The sequence below is a fragment of the Lycium barbarum genome, chromosome 4, assembly GCF_019175385.1.
Source record: "Lycium barbarum isolate Lr01 chromosome 4, ASM1917538v2, whole genome shotgun sequence".
NCBI classification, from domain to species: Eukaryota; Viridiplantae; Streptophyta; class Magnoliopsida; order Solanales; family Solanaceae; genus Lycium; species Lycium barbarum.
In genome coordinates this window covers 137,267,673-137,295,505 of record NC_083340.1, presented here as the reverse complement: position 1 = coordinate 137,295,505, position 27,833 = coordinate 137,267,673, and the positions used below count along the sequence as shown (strand labels likewise).

The following is a 27,833-nucleotide window of genomic DNA, read 5'->3' as shown; positions in this document are numbered from 1 at the left end:
TCAAATATCCTACATGTCAAGTTTATAATCACAAGATTCAAAGGATATTTTAATTATATTATGCACATTTTTAATTTAGAACCACAAGATTCAAAAGTCTATATTTACTTTTTAAACTCCGTCACTTTAATTAGCCAGTCTTTAAGGTTTGTATTTTGTAAATAACTTTTAAAAACATTCTAATTGTTATTATATATAGCAACATATACAAAATGTATTTTATGTACCATCACTTTAGTTATAGTTAAAAATGATGGAAGTAAGTCTTTGAGATGAAAAGAGTCGGATTTTTTTCTCATTGTCATGACAATGAAAGTTGTTCATCGATGTGAAAAAGAAAATTAGTAAGAATATGAGGGGAAATTAATGTTTTGATTCTAGATTTTTTCTTTTAAATTCTTTAATATCTTATATGTATACCGACAGGTTGATATTCATCTCAATTAACTAATCGTTTAGATCCAAACATAAGAACCATTGTTGTATATATTGGATTTTTTAAAAGCAAAACTAATAAAATATTTTTATTAAATTAATTAAAAAATATGTTAATAAGGGGTAAATTAGTTACATTATAATTTTTTATATTAAAAATTATAGATAAAAAGAATTGTTACAAAGAAATCAAAATTAAGATTTAATTAATTTTATCTTGGTTTTGTAAATGAACAAGTAATTTGGACATATATTTTTAGTAATGTGGCCAAGTAATATGGGACCGGGGGAGTACTTCATTTATTAATTATTAAAGAACGTGAAAAGTCAAAAGTGGACAAGTAAAAGTGCACAGAGAAAATAAATGTGTGTCGGATAATTAAAATTGAAGTGCATGTGTGTATATATGAGAAAAGAATAAATACTTAGTATCATGACATATGTCTATGTGGGATAAAAAAGTAGTTTAGTAATTTGGTCGAGTAATATAGGACGGAGGGAGTACTTCATTTATTAATTCTTAAAGAACGTAAAAAGTCAAAAGCGAACAAGTAAAAGTGCACGGAAGAAATAAATGTGTCGGATAATTAAAATTAAAGTGCATACGTGTATACATGAGAAGAGAATAAATATTCAGTAGCTAAGTAACATGGGACGGAGAGGGTACGATGAGAAAAATTTAATTAATTTTATCTTAGTTTTGTAAATGAACAAGTAATTTGGACATACTCCCTCTGTTTCAATTCGTTTGAACCTATTTCCTTTTTAGTCAGTGCCAAAATGAATGACCTCTTTCCTAATTTGGAAACAAATTCACTTTATGAATGATTTACAGCCACACAAATTTTCAAGGCTTATTTTGAACCACAAGTTTCAAAAGTCTTCCCTCTTTCTTAAATGTCGTGCCCAGTCAAATGGTTCATATAAATTGAAACGGAGGGAGTATATTTTTAGTAATGTGGCAAAGTAATATGGAACGAAGGGAGTACTTCATTTGTTAATTCTTAAAGAGCGTGAAAAGTTAAAAGTGAACAAGTAAAAGTGTACGGAGAAAATAAATGTGTTGGAGAATTAAAATTGAAGTGCATACGTATATACTCCCTCCGTTCACTTTTACTTGTCCGGTATTTCAAAAATAAATTTTCACTTTTACTTGTCACTTTTAGCATATCAAGATGAGATAATTTATTTTTTCCTGTTTTACCCATAGTATTAATTACTCACTTCAAATCATTTTTCAAATCAAATAAAAATATGCACTAATTAATATGGGTACATTGGTAAATTATGCACTTTATTTATTATTTCTTAAACAGCGTGAAAAGTTCAAAGTGGACAAGTAAAAGTGAACGGAGGGAGTACATGAGAAGAAAATAAATATTCAGTACTATGACATAAGTCCACGTGAAATAAAGAAGTATAGTTGATTAAATTATACTCCCTCCGTTTCAATTTATATGAACCTATTTGACTGGACACGACATTTAAGAAAGAGGGAAGACTTTTGAAACTTGTGGTTCAAAATAAGCCTTGAAAATTTGTGTGGCTGTAAATCATTCATAAAGTGAATTTGTTTCCAAATTAGGAAAGAGATCATTCATTTTGACACGAACTAAAAAAAATAGGTTGAAACAAATTTAAAACAGAGGGAGTATAACTTTTGATACAAATATTCATTGTTGTATTAAAGTGTACAATTTATATAGCTTCCAGTACAAGCGTTCAACGTTGTGTTAGTCCTCTCAAGGCACTTATATATAATAGAAATATACAAGTCTCTATACATCTATCATAAGCTAATCATTTTGAAAATAGAAATAAAGCTTCATCACAAAAATACAATGAATTCTTCACCCACCTTATATTTGGAAGAATACATACTTTGGATGATAATCCTACCTGGTCAAATAAATCAACAAAGCATTTGCATAATAAAAACAGATAAACCACAGTTAAATCAAGAGTTCAGTATTTTCCTATTAAAAAAAAGAGTCCATGTTTTTTCTTGGTGAAGCAAAATTCATAGAAAAATATGGCCGAGTACAGCTTTCGGCAACCTGCAAATAAAGTATGACTAACAAATGAAAATACAATAAGAGAAGTACCGACTAAATTATCAACACAACAAAAGGAATGGGACTCCTTTGTACAATTAATTTGTTTCAATGTAGAAGACCCATTAAATTTTGAGAGGAAAAAGATGAGTTATCCAAAATTGTAACTAAAAATAAATTAAACACGGGACACGATAATAGGAAAGAACATATACCAGCCAAATTTCAATTTTTAGCAAACAAAAAAATGGCGAGAACCCGAACTAGATGATAAATGATTCAACCACAAACAGTAAACGGTATGGAGAAATTCCATATGAAAACTAAGAGGTGAGTAAAAGGAAGAAGCAGGGCAAAGAAAAAAAAATGCAGAAACGCACCTAATTGAGGAATAGAGAAATCAGCAATAAGAACTTGCAAACTAAATGGAGAAATCTGAAATAAAATTTAAAAAAAAAAAAAAAAAAAAAACGTATTCAAAGTCTCAGATAGGAACAATGAAAAAGAAGAAAATTAGGGGTTTCTGGATTGCACCATTGCAGGTGAAAAAGGAAGAGCAATACACGTGTTTAATAGGAAAAGGACAAAGATTGGCCAAACTTCATAGTACACTTCACGTAGCTTATTGTACAATATGTTTTTGCTGTGTTCGGACATCACAACAACATTGAAAAGAATGAAACTAAATTACCAAAGTGCCCCTGTTCGTCCATGTTCGTCCCTTAACTCCCATTTCTATAACGGAAAAGGTCCATAAATACCCCTCACCTATTGAAAAAGGTTCATAAATACCCTCCATCCATCTTTTGGTCTAAAACTACCCTTCCATCCACCTTTTAGGTTTAAATTATAGTGCATCTATGTGTATGTAGTTGTCTTTGAATAGTGATTATATATATATATATATATATATATATATATATATATATATATATATATATATATATATATATATATATATATATAACATTATAGTTTGTGCTCCATATCTAAAATTTTATTATATTAATGTTTGCTACGAATATAAAATCGGAAAATTTATTAATATTTTTTAAAAGAGAAGACTTGTTGTAGAAATTGATTTTCTATCTAAACGAAGAAATACTATTTTTAATTGTTGGTAAATATTCTCGGTTTAGCTCATTTTACTTGTCATGTTGTCTTTTGCATTAAATTCTATCTTATTTTAAAATATAAATATTTTAAGTATATTTAGTGAACATAATAACTTGATTTTGTCAATATGGATACTATGTTCAAAACACGATTAATATAATAATGTAGTTTGTGCTCCGTATTTAAAACTTTATTATATTAGTGTTTGCTACGAATCTGCATGTTGTTTAATATGGGGCCCACATTTTTTTTAACATTATTTGTTTTTTAAATATGGGTTTCACTTCTTTTTTTTCAATATTGCTTGATTTTGTTAATATGGGGTCCATTTTTTTTTTCCCGTGAGTTTGGATGTGGTGGATTCCACTTTTTTTTTAATACTGGATGGTGTTTAATATGGGGCCCACAATGTGGGATTCATTTTTTTTATATATATTGTCACGACCCAACCCCGTGGGCCGTGGCACCCGTACATACCTGTTTACCAAATCGATATAACCATATCTTATTCGCATTCAGCATATAACAATTGACACAGATTTTTTTTTCTTTCTGAGACGGTCACGTATATCATACATATCAGACCAAAGCATAAATACATACAAGCCGTTGAGGCTGTCATAGCAAACCACAAACGTAATCGAACATCAGTGACCCACGACCCACATATATGTCTACAGGCCTCTTAAATTTGTGGACTGTCTAGAAATATATATATAGATATGCATGAAGGTAAATATTGAGGATTTACAGGGGGCGACACGGTAGCTATATAGTCAGAAAAGTAAAAGAATCCTCTCTAGACCAGGGTGGGACCCACTACGAGAACTTTTCGAAAATTGTCAAGACCCCCGACTTGCCTCGAATTACGTGCTAAAGGTTGTACGGGGTAGTGGGTGCAATTATACCAGCATTAACGCACCAAAATTCATCAGAGTTTCGAGGTTAAGCGTGCTGCGGCAAGAGAAATTTTAGGATGGGCGACCCCCTGGGAAGTGTACCAAAATTTTTATGAATGAAAAAATAAAAGACAAATGGGAAATCTGGGGTAACCCAAAGAAAATTTGAATGTACCGAACGGTCAAAAACCCTGAATAGGTCGGGTAGGCCAAGGCAGACTCGGCAGGTGAAAAAGGAGAAAAACGCAATACAGCTCTGGAACCAGAATAAGTTTGAATAAACGTTTGGAAATGTTTTATGAGGAAATGATAGTAAAAACATAAGTATACATATGATATCCTGTTTATGACTGTACCGATCCGCGGTGGGCCCCAGTGGCCAGTGTCGCGACGTGTGAAAGATGTTAGCTAAATAAAAATTCAGGAGACAAGTAATAAGCGTAATATAGAGATGTTATGAAATAAACGAGTACTGACCTCACTACAACAAGGGTAGAAGCTTCTAATACAATAATAGTAGGAAAGAAGAGAAAAGTAAGTAAAGGGATAGCAACTGTAACGTTTGGAAATTTTCGAAGGAAAGACGGGGACCTCCCCGGATGTATCAAAAGACCCCATAAGGCCAGTTGAACATTCGAGGACGAATGTTCCTAAGGGGGGGAGGATGTTACGTCCCGGAAAAATTTTGCGTTACCAAAGTTGTGGATGGCCTAGTATGGGCCAAATGAAGAGTGAAGTTACACCAGGATCAAGGAGGTTAAGCTTCCGAGGCTTTGGAAGAAAGTTAGGCAAGGTCTGATACAAAAAATTGAAAATCAAGTTCGGAATGAAGGTTGTGTTATAAGAAGGTAATGATAGCTTATATATGACATTTGGAGACCATATGGTGTAAATTAGTTCATATGTTAATTGACGAAAAGCCCTCGTGGCTGCAAGCTAAGTGGGGCCCACACGTCGGAATTTTAAAAAGGACATATGAAGATACATACGCGTAGTATATGGAAAGTTGAGCAAGTCATAAGAAGGACCCATAAGCCAAAAATGGGCATAAGCCCTCCAAAAGGACAATTTAAGGAAACATTTTCGGATGATCTGACTTCTAGGGGCAAAAACGGCATTATAAGTTTGGAATTTGGGAAAACCCCAGAAATAAAAGTTGTAGATAATTGAAAGAGATTTCCAACCATAGGTCGTGGGCCCTCATACGATATCAGGATCAAGAGTTATGACTGTTTTACTGAACGAACATCCAGTCAGAAATTTTAACCCTGCGCGAACGCGCCCAAAGGGGGCGCGAACGCGAGAAGGAAATTATTTAACTCTACGCGATCGCGCCAGAAGGCAGCGCGATCGCGCTGAACACTTTTCCAGCTGCTTCTGGCAGCTTCCAAAACAATTATAAAGAGGGGCAGACCCCCTCATTTTCAGCCCAAAACCCCGAAAAACACCCCAAAAACTCTCCAAAAATCTGGAGAGTTCTCCCCAATTCTCCACCAAATTTTTGCCCAAACCAGATATAAATTCCAAATTCCAGTCCGGGTAGCGTATAATTATTGGTGCAGAATCATATAAAAGTGTGTGGTGGCCTAAATTTAGCGTGGAAAAGTGGAGATTAAGCAATATTAAAGGGAGAAAGGTATGAATCTCTTTCTATTTGTGCTAATACTGGTTTATTTACGAAGAATATGCGATTAAATAATTGTATACTGAGTTAATTAGTTATGAAAGTTGGAAAACAGCGTGTGGGCTGTTTTATGAGATATTTTGGAGTTGGAAACATTATAATTAATGTTGGTATTGTTGTTGTTGTTGTTGGCTGTTGAATTAAAAATTCGGGCTAGGCATATAAACAGGGGAGATGCTGCCCAAATTTCTGTAGAAAGGTGTTAACTTAAGATTCAATTCTTAAGGGCTTATAATTAATATTTGGTAATTGTGACCATTTGTAGATTTTGGAGAGTTTGGGATTTGAATTTGGAGTAGCGTAAGAAGTGGAAAAGGTATGTAAGGCTTCACCTTTCCTTCTTTTGGCATGTCTTAGATGTATTAGGCTTGGTTATGAGTCTCGGGGACGATTCTACTCCTCGCAATCCGAATCTGAAATTGCCCCGTTTTCATTCAATGGAATTGAATCCAATTCTTCATGCTTTGTTCGAATAAGTGTTGAAGCATCTATAATTTTCCAAATGTAACCAAATGACACTAAGATGGTTGTGAGAGACTCCATAAGGCTTAATATATGTAATTTGCGTACGCCACCTCGACTTGACCCGGGGTGGGCCCACAGTCCCCGAGACCTAATTGTGTTGCCCTATTTGGTTCATTTCCGTACAATAGTTAAGGAAAACCTTTGGCTACCGTTCCGGGTTTGTTCTGATTCGTATGCGCCCTCCGAGATAGGTATCTAGAAACTCCGATACGAATATACTGATTTGACTATCACGATATAAACAGTCCGACAAGTGATTTGATATAAGTGTTTCCCACTTTGATATAAGTATCCTATTATGAACATTTTGATACGAGTATTTCAATATGAGTATTTGGTGTAAGTATCTTAATATAAATGCTCTAATATGAATATTCTGATATGGGTGTGTAATCTGACATAAATGGTCTGTTACGAGTATTCTGATAAGTATTTGATATAAGTAAGAGAATTGTGTTTCTAAAAGAATTCGGTAAGTCTTAATGTCCCTAACCTTCGTGGAAAATGTTCTAAAAGGAGTCCGTAAGTATGATAACACGTTTGAAGGTATAATATGATATGATAAGATATGATATGAGGTGATATGACGGTATGTATATGATATTATGGATCGGGTTGCACGTTCCGCAGCAATATGTTATATTATTTATGGATCGGGCCGAACGTTCCTCGGCATTATAAATGATATTACGGATCGTGTCGTACGTTCCACGGCAGTATATGTTTATATGGACCGGGTCGTACGTTCCACGGCAGTATATGTTATAGACGGATCGGGCCGAACGTACCTCGGCAGTGTATTCTATATTATGGATCGGGCCGTACGTTCCACGTCAATATGATATGTATATATGGATCGGGCCGTACATTCCACGGCAGTATATGATATGTATATATATATGGATTGGTTATACAAATACGTATATGGAGACATATGACGCCAGCACGTAGGATCTGTGTTTGGGAAGTAATCATTGCGGTGCTCTAGATGATTTATTCGTTTTTGGTACTTTTCCAACATATGGCACCTGTAAGTATGATGTACGTTCGGAAAATAAGCATCTTGGTATTCTGACTATTGCACCTACTTTCTTGCACCGTTGTTCTGGTTACGTTTCTATTTTCCGTATTTTATGTCTTACATACTCAATACATATTCCGTACTGACCCCCTCTCTTCGGGGGCTGCGTTTCATGCCCGCAGGTACAGACGCTCGTATAAGAGATCCGGCGGTCTAGGTTACCTGTTCTGCTATTCTGGAGTGCTCCCTTGTCCCGGAGCCCATCTTTTGGTACATACCTTTCTGCCATGTACATATATGTGTATATTCAGGGGTACGGCGGGGCCCTGTCCCGTCATATGATTATGTTATGTCTGTTAGAGGCCTGTAGACATATATGTGGGTCGTGGGTCACTGATGTTCGATTACGTTTGTGGTTTGCTATGACAGCCTCAACGACTTGTATGTATTTATGCTTTGGTCTGATATGTATGATATACGCGACCGTCTCAGAAAGAAAAAAAAATCTGTGTCAATTGTTATATGCTGAATGCGAATAAGATATGGTTATATCGATTTGGTAAACAGGTACGTACGGGTGCCCAGCTCGGGCACCAGTCACGGCCCACGGGGTTGGGTCGTGACATATATATATTGCTTGATTTTATCAATGTGGATACTATGTTCAAAACACGATTAATATAACATTGTAATCTGTACTCTATATTTAAAACTTTATTATATTAGTGTTTGCTACGAATACGCACGGTGTTTAATACGGGGCCCACAATTTCTTTTTTTTTTTAATATTGCTTGATTTTGTTAATATGGGGTTCACCTTTTTTTTCCCGTGAGTTTGGATGTGGTGGGTTCCACTTTTTTTTTTAATGTTGGATGGTGTTTAATATGGGGCCCACATTTTTTTTAATATTAGTTGTTGTTTAATATATATAGGGCCCACAATTTTTTTTAATGGGCCTGTTTAATATGGGGCCCAATTGTTTTTTTTTTTTTTTATATATACTATGTTCAAAACACGATTGATATAACATTGTAATTTGTGCTCCGTATCTAAAACTTTATTATATTAGTGTTTGCTAAGAACACAAATTCTGCACTTTTTTTTTTACATTGTTTATTTTTTTAATATGGGATTCATTTTTTTTTATATATTGCTTGATTTTGTCAATATGGGATACTATGTTCAAAACACGATTAATATAACATTGTAGTTTGTGCTCCGTATTTAAAACTTTATTATATTAGTGTTTGCTACGAATACGCACGGTATTTAATATGGGGCCCACAATTTTTTTTTTAACATTGTTTATTTTTTTAATATGGGATTCACTTTTTTTTTTAATATTACTTGATTTTGTTAATATGGGGTTCACTTTTTTTTTTTTAATATGACTTAATTTTATTAATATGGGGTTCACTTTTTTTTTTCCCGTGAGTTTGGATGTGGTGGGTTCCACCTTTTTTTTAATACTGGATGGTGTTTAATATGGGGCCCACATTTTTTTTAATATTAGTTGTTGTTTAATATATATGGGGCCCACAATTTTTTTTTATAATTTTTTTTTATGGGCCTGTTTAATATGGGGCCCAATTTTTTTTTTTATATGTATTATGTTCAAAACACGATTGATATAACATTGTAATTTGTGCTCCGTATCTAAAACTTTATTATATTAGTGTTTGCTACGAATACGCATGGTGTTTAATATGGGGCCCACTTTTTTTTTTAACATTGTTTGTTTTTTAAATATGGGATTCACTTTTTTTTTTTAATATTAGTTGTTGTTTAATATATATGGGGCCCACAATTTTTTTTTTAATATTTTTTTTTTATGGGCCTGTTTAATATGAGGCCCAATTTTTTTTTTTTATATGTACTATGTTCAAAACACGATTGATATAACATTGTAATTTGTGCTCCGTATCTAAAACTTTATTATATTAGTGTTTGCTACGAATACGCATGGTGTTTAATATGGGGCCCACTTTTTTTTTTTTAACATTGTTTGTTTTTTAAATATGAAATTCACTTTTTTTTTATAATACTGGTTGATATTTAATATGGGGCCCACAATTTTTTAAAATATTAGTTGTTATTTAATATATATGGGATCCACAATTTTTTCTTTTTACAATTCTTTTTTTTTAGGGCCTGTTTAATATAGGGCCCAAAAGTTTTTTTTTTTAATGGGGCCCAACAACGGACGACGAAGAGGGACGACCAAACTCCCTCTTCTAAGTAGTAGTTTTTTTTTAATGGGGCCCATCAACGGACGACGAAGAGGGACGACCAAACTCCCTCTTCTAAGTAGTAGTAAAAAAATAAAATAATAATAATAAAAAAGTATATAAATAATAATAAGTGGAGACGAGCCACTACTTGGGGACACGGTACGGTCAGCACTTTATATGTGTCCTCCTCACTGCTTGAATTACACTATAGCAGCTCAGTGATGAAGTGTGTGTTGGAATACAGGCATACGCAACGAAAGCAAATAGCGAGGGTCAAACTTTCATGTAATATAGACAACACATAATCAAGATATTAATCAAACATAAAATTGATACTTATCTCTTGAAGCGTGACCGCGACCAAGAATCGAATCTTCAACCACGAGCACACACCATCCAGTTGATCGTCATCCTTCAGTTCCACAGTCTTCTGCTGTGTAACCCGAATAATACCAGAATTTGTGAAATTCGTGTGGGCGAATTTCTATGGAAAAAGAGTAGACACTTGTAAAAACCCTCCACCTTCTTATGAAATAAGACCCTTATTTTATAACTACAGGTTTTAGGGTTTTCCCCTTTTCCAAAACCTATTGGGTCTTTATTTTCCACCTAGAAATAATATTCCATATAATTCTTTATTATTCGGGCACAACAGGGACCACAAAATTTAATTATCGAGGCTTCCTATTATGGAATTAATTCAAGAAATCTGAATTAATCATACCATAATAAATTATGAATTATTCCACTAAAAAATCGTAACTGCACTCCTCAGTTCAATTTCAAAATCATACATTAAAACTTATTTAACTCCCCATGTTAAGATTACAAATACCAATCAATTAAATTAAATTACTGACAATTTAATTCATTGACTAATTGAATCCTTTATATTTCTGCTTAACTTACATCATGTGACGGATACAAAATCCACCTGCAGAGTTTTCACATGAGACTTATAAGCATGCATAAAGGGGTATCATCAATCTCAAAGTCAAGACATGGATTCTATCAACTAATTATTATTTCACAAATGTAATTTGTCATTATCCAATTCACCAGGAATACATAGACCCGCAATTGAGTCGTACCTTTTAGTAAATCAAAATAATGAACAAATCACATTGATCATAATAATTATATCAAGATTAAGAGTATAAGTACATTTAATGAACTAGAGAATTTGTTTTATATATTCAGTACAAATACACTTATCTCTACTTGGTCCGTTCAATACATACAAAATGTACTAGCACAAGAAGACGAAACTATACCGTTCCCATAATGAAGATACATTAGATTAATCTTGGGCTACAATCATACCGATGGCTTTGTCCAATTTCCATCTTAGATTGTGAACATAAATTTTATACTTGTAAGAACCGACGATTTAATCTTCCGTGTATAAGCTAAACTCTATACACTAAATCATCTACTATATAAGTAAAGGACACACATACTGGTACATGATCTATTTAATTCTTTATTAAACAATGAATAAATAATTGTTCTATAATAAATATTATATCCAAACACATGGTTAATAATATATATTCCAACAGTGTGGTCAGTTGGAAGATTCCGGACCACACTTGGACATTGTGGTCCGCACTTTTTAGTTGCGGTCCGTGCTTTTGTAGTTCCTGATTCTTGAATTCAAACCAGCCCTCTGAAGTTTCCGAGTGCGTCAGTGTGCTCAACACTTCGGCATTGCAGTCTGCAATCGGTCTCCCTTTACGGCTCCTCAGTGGCCTTTTAGTGCGGTCAACACTCACTTACGGCGGTCAGCACTTGGCTCAACACAATTTTCTTCTAGCTTCAGTTTTTGATCTTTTTCAACTCATTTTTCACCAAGCTAAGCCAATTGGATTAATTCAACACCTGAAACCAAACATTTTTATTAAAAGGTAGTGACAAGTGAATAAAATCACCACTTATCAAATATACATCAGATCGTCTACCACTAAAAATTACATCGAACTTCATTTCACCAGAGGAGTGAATTGTGCTTCCTTGGAGTAGCTAATTTAGCTGAGTAACCTAATCTAGGTGGGTCAGCAATATTTGTACCTTTTCACTGCCTTTTTGGATTACATGAGTACAAAAAGATGATATGACTCGCACCACAAACAGAAGGACAAGAGAATATAGTCCGGGGGCAAAATGACTTATTTTTGGAGCTAATAGCTCAAAATAGAATGCGTTTTTTTTTTATATCAAAATGGGTATTTCGTTGGTTATCCAACTTTGATTGGACGATCATAACTTTGATTGGAGTGGACAGAATCGTGAGACGGGTGGACCAAGTAATGCTACTATGCAGTTGGATAATTTGAATTGTAATGTACGACACCCTTCACATTCTGGTCCAAGTGAATTGGACAGTGATAGGTAAATATAATCATATTTTATTCACTTTATTCATGGATTGTATAATTGTGTTTGACTTGTAAATTCTATGAATTTTTCTTATTTATAGGCATAACGATTTTGAAGATAACCCCACATTGACTCAGCTCACACAAATTGTGAGCAATAACGATTTAGCTAATGATATAATAAATGAGTCGGATAGCGATAGTCCATTAGATCATGAAGGGACGGACGATGATCAATCGTCTGCCGACGGTGACGATTCTGATGAAGATGTTGCGGCCCCCAGTAATCTTAGTGTTAATTATCATTCAAATGTGATCCCATATTTGGATAATACAGAAGAAGTAGAACCGGAAGATTTTGCATACATGAGAGATAACGAGTCTGTTCGGGCTGCACTTTGGAATTCCAGTAATCCTAAAGTTATCAAATCAGGTTAGTTTGGTGCGACTAATTTTTTTAATAATATATTATTTTTGAAATTTGTGATTTTAATTGGTGTAATTAGGAGTTGATATTTTTTCTTGTACATGCAAATAGGTATGTTATTTCACAGCAAGAAGCAAATGAAAGGTGCAGTGAGACTCTATAATATAGTCCACAAAAAAGAATTTAAAACAGATCAAGCCAAAGGTACATTTTGGAAGGTTATTTGCAAGCAGCATGAGGAAGGTTGTAGTTGGATGATCCGTTTTTCGTTGATCGGAAGTGGTATGTGGAAAGCAGGAAAAATGATTGAGCCACATAATTGTGACACGGATGATTATACAGAGGATAATTTCAATTTGAATAGCAACATGATTGCTACTTCGTTGATACCATATGTTATGATCAATGCACAAATCAGTATTAAGTTTGTTCAGGAAACTATAAAAGGCATCCATCACTATACTCCTAGTTATAGAAAAGCGCAAAAAGGGCGTAAGAAAGCTTTTGAGATGGTGTATGGTGATTTCGAAGGTTCTTTTAGGGCATTGCCTCGATACATGGATGCCCTAGAACATTTCAATCCGGGCACTATTGTTGAGTGGACACACGAGTCAACTACAATGCAAGGCGAACACATCTTCAAGTATCTTTTCTGGGTCGTTAAACCAAGTATCGATGGATTCAAAAGTTGCAGGCCGGTCATCTCAATAGATGACACCCATGTCTATGGTAAGTATGAGATGAAATTGTTGATTGTTGTTGGCATTGATGCAAACGGAAATATTTTTCCACTTGAATATGATATAGTTGCACGTGAGAGCTATGAGTCATGGACTTGGTTTCTCAGTTTATTATGGAGACATGTTGTTTGTGATAGAAAAGGCATTGGACTAATTTCTGACCGTCACCAAGGGATCTTGCAATGTGTAATGACACATGAATGGTTACAGCCACCCACCACACATCATAGATTTTGTGTTCGACATTTAAAAAGCAACTTTAACAAAAAGTTTCTTAACTCTGATCTTGAGAAGCTAATGTGGTTGGTTGCTACAGAGCACAAATATTATACAGTCATTTATAATTTATAATACAAATTATACATTTTCTCATTACAACAAACATCCATTATGCATTTTCAGTTAAGTAGAGATTAGAACATTCAAGCAATTTCCTTCCTTCTAAATACACAAAATTTCATCATTTCCAAACCGTGCAAATGAAGAATAAAAAATACTCAATAGTAGAAAGCGTATCATGACCAAATCCTTTCTAGGAGCACTTTTTTTTTTATTCAGTTCCAAAGCATAACAAGAACATGCTAACTTGAAAATTCCATAATGGATTTTGATGGAAATAAAAACAAAATAAAATAGTTTAGTAACCTTCTAGCCATTAAAACAAACCTAGACAAAATACTAATTATGTTAAAAGAGAAAAGCTAATAAAAAATATCAAAACCAGTAGCAAGTTGTAGCAAATTAGCTATAACAAATTAAAACAAAATCAACCCATTATCACAATACGAGTTAGCAAAAAATGAACAAATCTATAAAAAATCTATTGTTGTTATATTTTTCACATTTCTTATCAAAAAAATTTTAAAGGAAAAATACCTGATCATCAGTTAAGTTGTCTAAAACATCCCTACAAACTACTACCATAGCTCGCGCCTCGCTTTCACGAACTCCACGACGGGTCCACTTCTGCGCAAATACAATATCTCATTCGTTTACTCTTAGAGGACGAAGTAATGGCTGCATCGGGATTATTCGCTCCCAAGCCCAAACCTGTATAAGTAAATTTAAATATATAAATATTTTTTGAATTAAATAAAATAACCCGAAAATACACATGAAAATTGTGTTGTTATGGTTGGGTTCCGATAATGCGCTAATATTGTCGTGCAAGCCATTCAACAATATTATAATTTTTAATGATTTATTATACAAATTATAACACTAAGAAATCTAAAATATTATTTAAAAGATAGCAGAGAAGTTGACTATTTAAACGTGTATCAAGCAATACTTTTAAATTGTTAGCGTGATAACTCAAGAAAATATGGTTAGCTGACATTTAGATATATACACAAATATTAATAATCCAGATTGCATTATATATAGTGGTACATTTAGTGTTTATAATAAAGCTCAAATTTCGGTTCCTAATTTTATTTTTCAAAATCTGGGTAATGGTGGTTATAAGAATGCTGCTTGATCTCTTATTTCTACTGAAGTAGAGCAATATAATATTGAAATTCACGTACCTGTAACAAAGCAATAAATCCACAAACATCACGGCTATTAGCCATCGAACCACGGCATAGACAATTGTACAAGTATGATAATGCTGCTGCTCCCCAAGCTTTCCCGCCTATTGCATCAAGGTCTATTGTGTCAAGCAAAAAGTGTAAACTAAGCTTTGAACCAGTATTATCAGGGAATATAGTGCCACCAATCAACCAAAGCAGGTAAAACCTGACCCTCTTTTGTACCTCAGCCTCATCAGTGTGTTCATTAATAATATCATTTTTGGCAATTAAGATTTCCAAATGATTAGATAATTGTGTTATTACCAACAAGATATTACCTATAATTGCTTCTTCTCCGGGCAACCAACCAGTAAGGTCGTACATCAATTCCCGCCACGTTGATTTAGTAATATTTTTAACATTTCTCTGCACCAATGGGTGGCCATGCACGGGAATGCCATATAACACCTCGACATCCTGCAGTGTGATGGCACATTCGCCAGTCCGCATATGAAATGTATGCGTCTCTGGACGCCATCTCTCAATAAGTGCAGTGATGATTCCTTCATCATACTGCACATTACCTACTGCTAAAACTCCCCCAAATCCACACCTCTCAAAGTAATTAAGGATGTGATTATGTAAAGGGTATTGCCTCACGTGATTCCAGAATTCATGATTCGCACGACGTATAGTTAAACACGCATTCTGTCCAGTCAATTTTCCATCCCACACAGCCTGGGATCGATGTTGTTGCTGGAGTATTAATAAATCATAGTTTTCTAGACCTGGATGTACAGTGACTTTGGGGCGATCCATATCTATAACATTGCAACACCAAGCCACTGCTGTTAGAATAATTGACAACACATTACACAATTGTTTACTATATATTCAATAGGAAAGTCAACAAAGGTCAAACTGCAAGATATATTATCACGTGAGAAAAGAAAAAAAATTAATAAGAGTACAACTGTCAAAAAATAATTGCAGTTCCCTATGTGGTCAACGAAATGTAATTAAACTTTTGGTTAAGCTCATAATTAATTTTCATAATAGTATTCATCTTACATATAATTACTTCTTTTCTATTTAAAACAAACCATATGACTGGATAGGGGATGCAAGGACAGTTAATTATTTTTTTTTACCGGATTGAAACAGTATTTCGTTAGTTATCCAATGAAATACCCATTTTGGTATTAAAAAAAAAGGACATGCTATTTTTGTCTATTAGCTTCAAAAACAAGTCCAACTTCCTCACAGTTTCTTGATCTTATACTTTTAATTTGAAAAGTAAAAATTCTTCATGCTTATCAACAGAAAATAATCTCCAACGACTAGTCACAATTTGAACATAGAAAATGACCCAACAAATGATACAAATATCTTTATGTTATATTTAACAATCTTACTTTCCTCACAATTTCTTCATCTTTTTTTTTAACTGTTGTTCTATGAAAATGACTAACTAAAAGAACATTTTATAATATAAATTTATACCTTTTTAATCAGTAGCTTCGATGATCTTTTTAGTATTTTAATTGTAGTTCGTTGACCAATAAACTCTACTAACATTTTTTAAAGCTTTTTTTAATTGAAGCAACGACTGAAATTACCAACTATTGATTAATTAAACTTGTAACTTTTATTTTCTTTATTATAGTCTACTACACTAAGTATAAGATATAAATAAATCAAAAAAATAAATGTGAACTAATTTATAATGACTAAATAAAAAAATATATGTAAAAACTTATAAAATTAATAAATTACCTCAATTTGAAGAAGATTATGGAGCAAAAGTTGAGGAATCCTTGTGATAGGATTAGTAGAAAAAGAAGAAAAGAATGAAGAACGGAAGAAGAGGAAGAATGGAGGTAGAGGGAGAATGGAGAATGGAGAAGGGAAAATGGAGAATGGAGAATGGAGAGGATAAGGTAAAATAATTTAGGGCAAAAGTGGAGAGTAGAAAAAGGGTATATGAACGAAATAAAATAAAATAAAAACTCCTATTTCGTTGGAATATAAATGAAATGCAAAAAAAAATAAAAAAATATTTTCCTATTTCGTTTTTATATAAACGAAATACAAATTTTTTTTTATATATTTTCCTATTTCGTTTTTATATAAACGAAATAAAAAAAAATATTTATTTCGTTTTTTTATAAACGAAATACAAAAAAAAAATTATCCTATTTCGTTCATATACCAACGAAATACAAAAAAAAAAAATTATATTTTCCTATTTCGTTTTTATATGAACGAAATAAAAAAAAATTCATATTTCGTTTTTTTATAAATGAAATACAAAAAAAAAAAAAAAACCTATTTCGTTGGAATACAAACGAAATGCAAAAAAAAAAAAAAATTGTTACATTTCGCTACAAGTGTAGCGAAATGCAACAATCTGGACCGGAACAGTATTGAGTGTGGGTATTTCGTTGGATAACCAACGAAATACCCATTTTGGTATTAAAAAAAACACATCCTATTTTTGTCTATTAGCTCCACAAACAAGCCATTTTGGCGCCGGACTCGAACAGAGCACACAAGGGTACAATAGCTATGAAAAGTCTTTCAAAATTCGTTCTTTCCCAGTTTGGAACTCTTTAGTTATTTTTCTTTTCTCTTTGCAAGGACTATTCAAAGTCATTGAAGCTTCTTTGGAAAATTCTAGGGTGAGTGGTGCTTGAGAAACATTTTTGGAACATTTAACTGGAGAAAATTGCGAAGCAGAGCAATATTATTTGTCCACGTTGGTACTCCACTATAAGATTTGACTACAATTTCTTAAATTCTCATACGGAGGCTAAAGAGCTAAGACCATATATTTTGTTATACCACAAAAATCACCATTCAGTGCAAAATCCAAAAGCACTTAAATGATCTTATAAGATTTCCCTTTTCTGGATGATCATAGTTTTGTGCAGCAATAGATATGGAGTTCCAAGTAAGTTCTTTTGTGATGTTTTACTTGCTCTTGACTTTCTTATCACTCAATTCCTCTCCCATTTTTGGACAAGAGAACCAACATTATGCATCAATTGGAAACAAAATTGATGCAAAAAAATCTATCATTATTGGTGTTACTATTGTCTCTTCTGGTGGAAACTTTGAGTTGGGATTCTTTGCAACACAAAACACTTCAAATTATTACTTAGGCATATGGTACAAAGACATAAGCCCACAAACTGTCATGTGGGTAGCAAATAGGGAAACAAAACTTTCTTTCTCTGAGATGGGTAATGCAGAATTCAGAATTAGGAATGGAAATTTGGTCCTCTTGAATGGGACGCGACGAATAATATGGTCAACAAATGTCAACTCCAAAAATCCTAACTCTGTCACTGCTGTTCTTGGTGATGACGGAAATTTTGTTTTAAGAGATGGAATAAATTCAACATCTCGAATACTCTGGCAAAGTTTTGACCATCTTAGCAATACGTTTGTGCCCGGATCAAAAATTAGCTACAATAAAAAAACCAAAGAATTGAAATCCATCACATCCTGGAGGAGTTTAGAGGATCCGAGTTCAGGGCCGTTCTCTATAGAGATCGATCCAATAGGTGGCGCGTTCAGAGCCATGTGGAACGGAACTGAGGAATATTGGAGCAGTGGAACATGGAATGGAGATACATTTACCAATTTGCCACATACTAAGCCCCATACTACTGTCAACAATACTTATATCAACGATGACAAGGAGATTTCGTTTACCTATACCTTATATAGTCCGTTACTCATATCAAGATTCGTGATTGATGTCACTGGGGAATTGAAGCAATTCACATGGATTGATAGTTCTAAGCAATGGAATGTATTTTTTCTTCGACCGGCACAGCCATGTAACGTCTATGCTTATTGTGGGGCATTTGGAACTTGCAATCCTAACTCAAGTTCATTATGCAGTTGTTTGCCTGGTTTCGTTCCTAGATTAGACAACGATTGGGATTTGAATATTTTTTCTCAAGGTTGTGTTAGGAAAGCAAATTTAATCTGCGGTAGTTCCAGTGCTCCCTTTAAGGACAAGTTTTGGTTGATGTCCCGTGTGACATTACCGAAATACTATGAAACTATCAGAGTTACAAGCGCGACGGAATGTGAATCTACTTGTTTTAATAATTGTTCTTGTACTGCTTATGCTTATGATGGCAGTGAATGTTTAAATTGGAGCAGAGAATTACTAAATTTGCAACAACTGCCTCAAGATGATCAACAAGGAAGAAATTTATTTATCAAACTCGCTGCTTCTGATTTTCCAAGTGACCAAGGTAATTGAATTTTTGAACTAAAATCAAATGTTATGCAACTGTGTCATTGCTGCAGCCATTTTAGAGCCCTTTTTTGACTTGTTATCAACCTTCAAAAACACAATACTTTGATTGACAAACAGGATGACACATTCTTGTAGTTAGTTGAAATTCTTCTGTCAAATTGACTTTTCAATCCTCAAGTTTTCTAAGTAGATATATACTTATTTTTTATCTAGCAGCAACGAAGCAGAAGCAATCTTCGATGAGGGTCAAAGCCATTATTCCTGCAATAGTATCTGTCATAATTCTACTAGTATGCTGCTTTACCTATATTTACTTTAGAAGAAGGATTGCACAAAGAAAAGGTAAATCCAAATAAGATGAGAAGATGTTATATATAACAATAGTTCTTGATTTTTTGGGTCACAACTCTATCTAAATAGTGTTTCTAACTCATGATATTCGATTTTTCTTTAGTCCAAAGGAATCATTTGGATCAATGGCAGAGTAGCGAAAACGCCATTAATGATTTGACAAATGAAGATGAAAATATTATCGATGTTCCATTTTTTAGTTTTGAAAGCATATTAGCTGCTACAGATCACTTCTCAGAGGCAAACATGCTCGGACGAGGAGGCTTTGGTCCTGTTTATAAGGTCATTTGAGATCTTACATATGCATTCGTAACTTATTTTTACCCCTCTGTGTGTTTTCAACTATATAAATTAAAACTGAGTTCATTATTTTGATACATTTTATATATTACGTAGGGAAAATTTCCAGGAGGAAGAGATATTGCAGTAAAAAGGCTATCAACACAATCTGGACAGGGCATAGAAGAATTCAAGAATGAAGTGCTATTAATTGCAAGACTTCAACATCGAAATCTTGTTAGACTTTTGGGTTACTGCGTAAAGGGAAACGAACAGATTGTACTTTACGAGTACTTGTCAAATAGAAGCTTGGACACATTCATATTTGGTTAGTTTTCTCTTGCTAATTTTTTTATTTTATCTTTTGATCAAATTAAGAGTTATTATTGCGGTTAATTGATATTAATTTCTCTCGATACAAGACAAAGAAAATCGGATATTGTTGGATTGGAAAAAGCGATTCAATATTATATTGGGAATTGCCCGTGGACTGTCATACTTACACCATGATTCAAGGTTGAGAATCATCCACAGAGATTTGAAAACTAGTAACGTTTTACTAGATGAAGGAATGAATCCCAAGATTTCGGATTTTGGCTTAGCAAGGATTGTTCAAGGAAACACCACACAAGCAAATACAAGCAAAGTCGTTGGAACCTAGTAAGTTTAACATATTAGTTCTAATGTTTAGAGTTATGGCTCACAGAGGGGGATCCAGGATTTTTACTTATTAATGGCTTTAACCTTAAGGTTCTTAACACTGAAATTTGTACTTTTGGAATAATGTGCTCGGAACTAATATCCATTCAAACTTTCGTGGGATTTACATAAAAATCTATACATTGTGTCGAAAAATACTCTGGATCCGCCCCTAAATGCTTAATATTGTGATTAGTTTAAAGAGCCAGTTTGATTGGTCTGATTAATAATTTACAACAACAACATGACCAGTGTAATCCACCAGTGGGGTCTGGGGAGGGTAGTGTGTATACAGACCTTACCACTACCTTGGGAGGTAGAGAGGTTGTTTCCGATAGACCCTCGGTTTTGTTAAGAATTTCTTTTTCTGTTTTTTACGATATGATTCAAAACTGTTTACTAATATTTGTGTGATTGTTCGGTCTTAATTAGTGGCTATATGTCTCCGGAGTATGCATTGGATGGATTATTCTCAACTAAGTCAGATGTATTTAGTTTTGGAGTAGTTATACTTGAAATCATCAGCGGCAGAAGAAACACGGGATTTTACAATGAAGGAACAAACCTCTTAGGACATGTGAGCGAAAAAATCAATTGACCATTTTTGCAAAATTTGATGTTCACTTTATGACATTATTTTGGCATTATGGTGCAATTGCAGGCTTGGAGATTGTGGACGGAAGAGAAGGCAATCAACTTGGTGGATGAATCGTTACATGAAAGTACATGTAACATAGATGAAGTAATAAAATGCATTAATATTGGTCTCTTATGTGTACAAGAAAACTCTAGTGATCGTCCAAATATGTCCAATGTTATTCTAATGCTTGGTGGTGAAAGCATGAGTACTCTTCCAAGACCAAATCAACCAGCATTTGTGGCAAGACCAACTGCTTCTAGTACATCTACAACTTTATCTTCCAACAATGAGTTAACAATTACAATTGAGAAAGGTCGATAAATATGGGAAGATAAGTGTATCAAACATTTGAGTTGATATTTATGTGATTCACTTTTTCCCCAGGGAGATGAGTGTATATGTTATATGCCATGTTACTGAGGGAAGGGTAGACTTGTCATCTCATGTAAATAAGGAGGGCATATTAGTCATTGATTGGAGAAATATTAGTTATGTAGTTAGTAGGTATAAGTTGGGAGAATTCTTGTATTGCTCATTACATTTGAAGATGAAATAGTATATCTCTTTGTTCTCTCTAATCACACGACTAATTCTGTTCAGAAGTTGTTCTTCTTCTCAGCTTCTTAGGAATTGCAATTCCAATGCTTTTTCATTGAGTACATTACAGTATCTTCAAAAAATGAAAAACTGCTATATATCATTTTTATATTTCGCGCAATGCTAAATTTAAACAAATTACACCTTGTGGTGACCTAAATGGTTTCTGAATCCAGATTACTAATAGAGGTACCAAGTGGTGGCACGTTCTATTAGCTAACGTTGAATTGAAAAGAGAATTCAAGGTGAGTTAACATATGTGCCTTTATTAAGGTTATTTTCTTTTAAATGTTCCCATTATTTTAAGAATTTATATAATGCATTCATATTTCTTTGAGTCTCGTTCCAGCTCTAGTTAGGAAATTATTGAAATTCACTGAGCATCGTTATGGTGACCAACATTTATTTACTTTATGTATTATGTAAGCGCAAGTTTTACATATGAGTTGACTACCGTTATGATGTGCTGACGTTCCATTTACTAAGCGGCTTTAGCCCTTATACTATTAGTGGTCGATTGGTGTATGGTCAAAATTATTCCGAAATTATAATTTTGAGATTAATTTATTTCATATCTTGAGACTATTTTATCTCATAGATGGGATAAAATAGTTCTAGCATAAGTGGATAAGAAGGATATCCCAGATTATTCACCCAAATAGTCGAATGGTGTCCTGTGGGCCCAAAACAAACTCCCACCATTAGCTACTGGTTGACGTGGCCCACGGCCTTTAAAACTAGGCGTAAATGAATCCACGTCAGCAAATCAGATCCTCCCTCCAGCCTCATTCTGCCATAAATTTCTTCAAAACATCATATTCAAGTGCTATAAATTCAAAAATTATTATTACAGTCAAACTTCTCTATAATTATTATTCGTTATAACTACATTTCAATATAACGGTCTGATTTTTCATAATATAATTTACTTCTCTATAACATCTTTTTACCTATAACGGTAGTGTCATTCATTATAGCGGTACACTCTTTATAAAATTATCTCTCTATAACAGTCATACTCAAATATGTGTAATAATATTTTATAAGAAACATATTATGTGTAAAAATGAAATATTAAAATATTTATATTAATCATCAAGGGAAAGCTATTGAATTCCTTTTTGCTGACACTTTGGACAAAACTCTTTGTCAATGCAAGTGCTATATTATCACTAAGATACTAGAATTTACGAAACAACCTACCATTGTAGAATTATTACATCAAACTTGAAATATTTAAATTTTTAATTAATTTTAAACGCATATGTTCCTTAGATTTTAATTTTTTATTGGTACAATACAAAAGTTATAGATTTATCAATCACTTCAAATTTTAATTAATGAAATATGACAATCAATTAAGATTTAAAATTAAGGAGATTTAAAATTAAGAAGTGTATTTGTTTTCGTTTATAACATAAAAAGTACAGAAAAAATAATTTTTTGTGTACCTTTGTTTAGAACAGCTAAATGAGATCCAAACATCAAATGTCAGTATATATACATAATAGTATCTCACTATAGCAGCCATGAAGATTTCAGATAAATACTGTCATTACAAAAAAAATTGACCGTATAGAACAAGTTAGAAGAATAAGATACTTTTATATAAAGTTATCTAATACTTGATATTCGTATAAAATAAAACCCAAGCCCCATGAAATTTTTACACATATATTCCGTTGAGTTACTATATTTTGAAAATTCATATTGTCAAATAATTAGTTGAAAGTATTTATAGAAATGGTAACATCTTTTTTTGGTACAATAGAAATAGAATGCTAACATCGTTATATGATACTCCCTCTATCTCAATTTATGTGACACACGTTTCTTTTAGTTTGTTTCAAAATAAATGATACATTTATATACTCTCTCTGTTTCAATTTATGTGAACTCATTTGACTGAACACTACATTTAAGAAAGAATGAAGACTTTTGAAACTTATGGTTCAAAATAAGTTTTGAATATTTGTGTGGCTTTAAATCATTTCATAAAGTGAATTTGTTTTCAAATTAGGAAAGAGGTCATTCATTTTGGCACGAATTAAAAAGGAAATAAGTTCACAAAAACTTAAATAGAGGGAGTATTTAAAAATAACTTAACGTGAAACTTTCTCTTTTATCTTTAATGATATGATTTACAGCCATATAAATATTTATGGCTTGTTTTGGACGACAAATTTAAAAAATCTTTCCTTTTATTTTTAAATTTTGTGTCTAGTTAAATTATATCACATAAATTTGAACAGATGGAGTATTTATAAAATTCTCAATGATATTTGCATCTTTATCTTCTTCAAATAGTCAATGATGTCCTGTGGGCCCAACAGACTCCTACCATTAGTTATTGGTTCACGTGGCCCACAGCCTTTAAAATTATGCCCAAATGAATCCACGTCAGCAAATCAAATTCTCCCCTCAGGCTCATTCTGCCACGTCATCTGCCCAAAACGAAATATCTCGTTTGAACCGCAGGAAAGAGCTCCGCACTAGAACTCTGTCGTTTCGTTGTCCGTTTCTGAACATCTCTCGGTCCCAAAATAAGAAAAAACATTAGCCCAAAATAATTGTCATTTTATAAATTCAAGACAATAATTAAAAATTGCATTATATTAAAGAATTGCTTCTTTAGTAGTGCGCAATTCTAAAAAATATATATTCTCTCTGTCTCAATTTATATGACACACTTTTAGTCTATTCAACAAAGAATGTCACATTTCTATATTTAGAAACAATTTAATTTTTATTTTATTTTGAAAGAGAAATAACAACAAGAAACTAGCTCGAAACTAGGCGAGGGGATGAGACCCTAACTACATCTCCAACAGCACGCGAAGAAATGCTAAAAGGCACGTGTGAATGACATTCAAAGCGAAATTCTTAACTAAATGTCAAATTGGACAACCCATCAGCAATCGAATTAGTCCCTCGCAAATATGGGCAACAGAGACCACCCAGTTCATAGTCAAGAGGTGACGAATGCGGTTGACAATATTACCATTCTGATGAGGCAGCAGAGATCACACAGTTCTTCCAGCTTGCAGCACCTGAACTACACTAGCATTATCAATTTGCAAGGCAACTTGGTGCCATCGTCTGTCTCAGACTTCCTGAAGGCCAATGGGGACTCCCCATAGTTGTGCTCTAAATGATGTACAAACTCAAATTTTGATTGAAAATCCTCCAAGCCACCTGCTATCAGAATCACGAAATACACCGCCTGTAGTTCTCATCAAAATACTCCTTCGAAGAGCCCCATCTATTCAAAGCTACCCACCCAACGCTAGGAGGTGACCAGAAGAACGAAACTATGTGCTTGTTGTTAGACACTTCCCCAATATTCTTCAACGAAAGCCAAGAAGTAGCACATGTTGTAACCATGCTAACAAAGGTTGTTATCTTTTTGTCGACTGAAAGATACTCATTTTGAAAAAAAGCATTATTACGCAACATCCAAATTTTCCAGTAAGTGTATCCGAAGAAGATTCTCCAATCATCTTCTATAACTTTATGAGATAATTTATAGCCATACAGATAACTAAAGTTTGTTTGAAACACAAGTTTCAAAACTGTTACTTGATTTCTTAATCTCTGCGTCAAGTCAGGTGCTACATAAATTAAGACGGAGAAAGTAATAAATAAGGACAACTAACTAATGACACCTTTTATTTATTGTTTTTCTTATGAAAAGAGCTAAAATGATACTCTATCAGTTTCAATTTATATGACATCTTTCGCTTTCGGAGAGTAAATTTAATTAATATTTGAAGTTAAATTGAATTAGATCAACTTAATATTATAAAATTTAAAATTTGGATATTTAAAAACTATATAAATTATAAAATATTAACCAAAATTTACATAATTTAAATCACGAAAAATGAAAAATAACACACAAATTGAAACAAAGATACTCCATCCGATTCAAAATAATTGAGGTTTTAGACTTAAGCACATAAATTAAGGATTCACTTACTCCTAAAACTTAAAAGGTATATTGACTAAAATACCTTAATTAAGAGAAGCTTTAAAACTATAATAAACATTAAATTAAGAATATATCAAAATAAATTTTAAAAAAGAATAAAATACGTTTTTGATATACTACAAAACCTCTTCTTCTGTTGTTTTTGCCCGCAAGGAGTAGTAATACTTATTTTGGGATGGGGGATTACTTCTCGCTTCTCTGAGTCTTCAAGATCCCATTAATACCCCTCTACTAAACTGCTAACCCGTGGTAATTTCGTGAATTTATTCAAAATTGAGGTTGTTTCAGCTAAGGGTTGGAAGTTGGTCCTCCTTTTTGATCACACCATTCCCTACTTCTCTTCTCTCAATTTTCTCTCTTTCCAAACAGAATTACTCCAATTTTCCATCCCTATAATTCGTTCTCAATATTCTCTTACAAAAGTTTATTTTTTCCTTATTAGCAATGAAAAATTGTGAACTTTGTAATGGATTGGCTAGGATATACTGTGAATCAGACCAGGCGAATTTGTGTTGGGAATGTGATATGAAGGTGCACTCGGCGAACTTTCTCGTAGCGAAGCACTCGAGGTCGTTACTATGCCACGTGTGCCAAGCGCCAACAGCTTGGTCGGCTACAGGTACGAAGATTGGCCGAACAATCTCTCTATGTGAGCGGTGCGCCAACGAAGAAGAAAATAAAAATGATATTGAGCAGGAGATTGATTTAGAGGATATTCAGGTTGTTCCGTGGTCATCTACTCCGCCTCCACCACCGCCTTCGAGTTCATCCAGCAGCGATGAGGAGTCATTGAATAGCTATGGAAGTTTCTCTTTGAAGCGAATGCGTGAAGATGATGTATGGACTTTATCTCTTGCTTTTTTTAATTGAGTTAATCGTAAAAAAAACATACCTGCGAGTTTTACTGTTTAATTATCAGTTATTTCTTTTTTCTGGCTGGACTATCACCATCTTTGAAGTAATATATACTCCGAAGCTGATTAGGTGAATTATCAGTTGTTTTATTTTTTTACTTAAACTACTCAACTAGATATCTTTTAATACATGAATAGAAAAAAAAGGAGACAACTGATGGTTAAAAGTGTGAAAGTGGCGAAAAAATATTAGTTTTAGTGCGTCTTTAACAATTATCTCTTTTTAATTCATAATTATGTTTGTTTTCTTATGATTTAATGACATAAGATTCAATGGATAATTGTGTTTTTTTTTTTTTTTTCCATGGTAACAGGATGATAGTTTGAATGTGTTTTTTTACCGTTATCTGTTTTCTAATTCTTAATTTTTATTTGTTTGCTTGACGATTTAATGACATTAGATCAATGAATGATTGTGGTTTTTTATTTTTTCCTTCATCACAGGATGATAGTGGAACTTCAACATCTCATCGGGAAGTTGACGCGCCGCCGGAGGCGCGTGGCGGCGATGAAGGGGCGGCGATTGCTGTTGACTCATTTTCAACGAGGATGAGAACGCCTTCAAAGATCCAGAGAACTGAAGAGAGGTTAACGGATCGGGTCGGGTTGAAATTGAAGAGATCCAGTGTGGTAAAAGTTTAACGTCATTTCTAGCTTTTATTTTTAATTTTGTAATTCCAGAAAGTCATTTCAACTTTTACTTACCCAAATCTTGTAGTCAGTGAATTTCACATCATATATGGTTATTACTTATTAAGAGAAGACTTAATTTATTCCATCTCAATCTTTAGACAATTTGAATAATGGGGTTAATTGGGGTGTACCTTTTTACCATGTGTAACTTTGTTTTAGGATAATGTTAAGAATTCAACAAATCTAATTCCATGGATTATAAAGAAAATATTAAATGAACAGTTTCTATTGTTTAATGGTCAGCAATAGGTCTCTAGAACTTTTGGTATAGGTTCATGTTCTCTTTTTGTGTTCTAATATCAAAGTAATGGGTAAATTGCCCGCTACTGAAAATATGTTTTGCAACAGCAATCCTGGACATTTTA

The 27,833-nt window shown here is 33.4% G+C and overlaps 3 protein-coding genes across 6 annotated transcripts; 2 read left to right on the top strand and 1 right to left on the bottom strand.

Moving 5' to 3' along the window:
* Positions 1 to 15,001: 15,001 nt before the first annotated feature.
* On the bottom strand, positions 15,002 to 15,844 carry LOC132637875 (protein MAIN-LIKE 2-like). The gene has a single exon (XM_060354899.1). The coding sequence runs from the start codon at positions 15,842 to 15,844 to the stop codon at positions 15,002 to 15,004; it is 843 nt and encodes a 280-aa protein (XP_060210882.1).
* A 1,461-nt stretch (positions 15,845 to 17,305) lies between these two features.
* Positions 17,306 to 21,851, top strand: LOC132636620 (G-type lectin S-receptor-like serine/threonine-protein kinase At4g27290). Of its 4 annotated transcripts, none has more exons than XM_060353576.1 (7): positions 17,353 to 19,299; positions 19,518 to 19,646; positions 19,759 to 19,937; positions 20,052 to 20,262; positions 20,357 to 20,594; positions 21,066 to 21,210; positions 21,295 to 21,851. In XM_060353576.1, exons 1-7 carry the CDS (start codon positions 17,967 to 17,969, stop codon positions 21,592 to 21,594), a joined length of 2,535 nt encoding a protein of 844 aa, XP_060209559.1. In that variant the 5' UTR covers positions 17,353 to 17,966; the 3' UTR covers positions 21,595 to 21,851. The 4 variants fall into 4 exon arrangements, with proteins under 4 accessions (XP_060209562.1, XP_060209559.1, XP_060209560.1 ...); XM_060353577.1 differs by having other exon boundaries at positions 17,357 to 19,299; positions 19,521 to 19,646; XM_060353579.1 differs by lacking the exon at positions 21,066 to 21,210 and having other exon boundaries at positions 17,306 to 19,299; positions 21,295 to 21,434.
* A 4,178-nt stretch (positions 21,852 to 26,029) lies between these two features.
* On the top strand, positions 26,030 to 27,553 carry LOC132638673 (putative zinc finger protein CONSTANS-LIKE 11). The gene is made up of 2 exons (XM_060355476.1): positions 26,030 to 26,698; positions 27,220 to 27,553. Exons 1-2 carry the CDS (start codon positions 26,306 to 26,308, stop codon positions 27,415 to 27,417), a joined length of 591 nt encoding a protein of 196 aa, XP_060211459.1. The 5' UTR covers positions 26,030 to 26,305; the 3' UTR covers positions 27,418 to 27,553.
* Positions 27,554 to 27,833: the final 280 nt, after the last annotated feature.

What these genes read in the sequence shown, in the direction of transcription:
- LOC132637875 (XM_060354899.1), bottom strand. Translation starts at nt 15,844, where the DNA reads ATGGATCGCCCCAAAGTCACTGTACATCCAGGTCTAGAAAACTATGAT.
- LOC132636620 (XM_060353576.1), top strand. Translation starts at nt 17,967, where the DNA reads ATGGAGTTCCAAGTAAGTTCTTTTGTGATGTTTTACTTGCTCTTGACT. An exon ending in GCTTTGGTCCTGTTTATAAG is followed by an intron (nt 19,938 to 20,051) that starts GTCATTTGAGAT and finishes TATATTACGTAG; the next exon opens with GGAAAATTTCCAGGAGGAAG. An exon ending in GAACAAACCTCTTAGGACAT is followed by an intron (nt 21,211 to 21,294) that starts GTGAGCGAAAAA and finishes GTGCAATTGCAG; the next exon opens with GCTTGGAGATTGTGGACGGA.
- LOC132638673 (XM_060355476.1), top strand. Translation starts at nt 26,306, where the DNA reads ATGAAAAATTGTGAACTTTGTAATGGATTGGCTAGGATATACTGTGAA. An exon ending in AGCGAATGCGTGAAGATGAT is followed by an intron (nt 26,699 to 27,219) that starts GTATGGACTTTA and finishes CCTTCATCACAG; the next exon opens with GATGATAGTGGAACTTCAAC.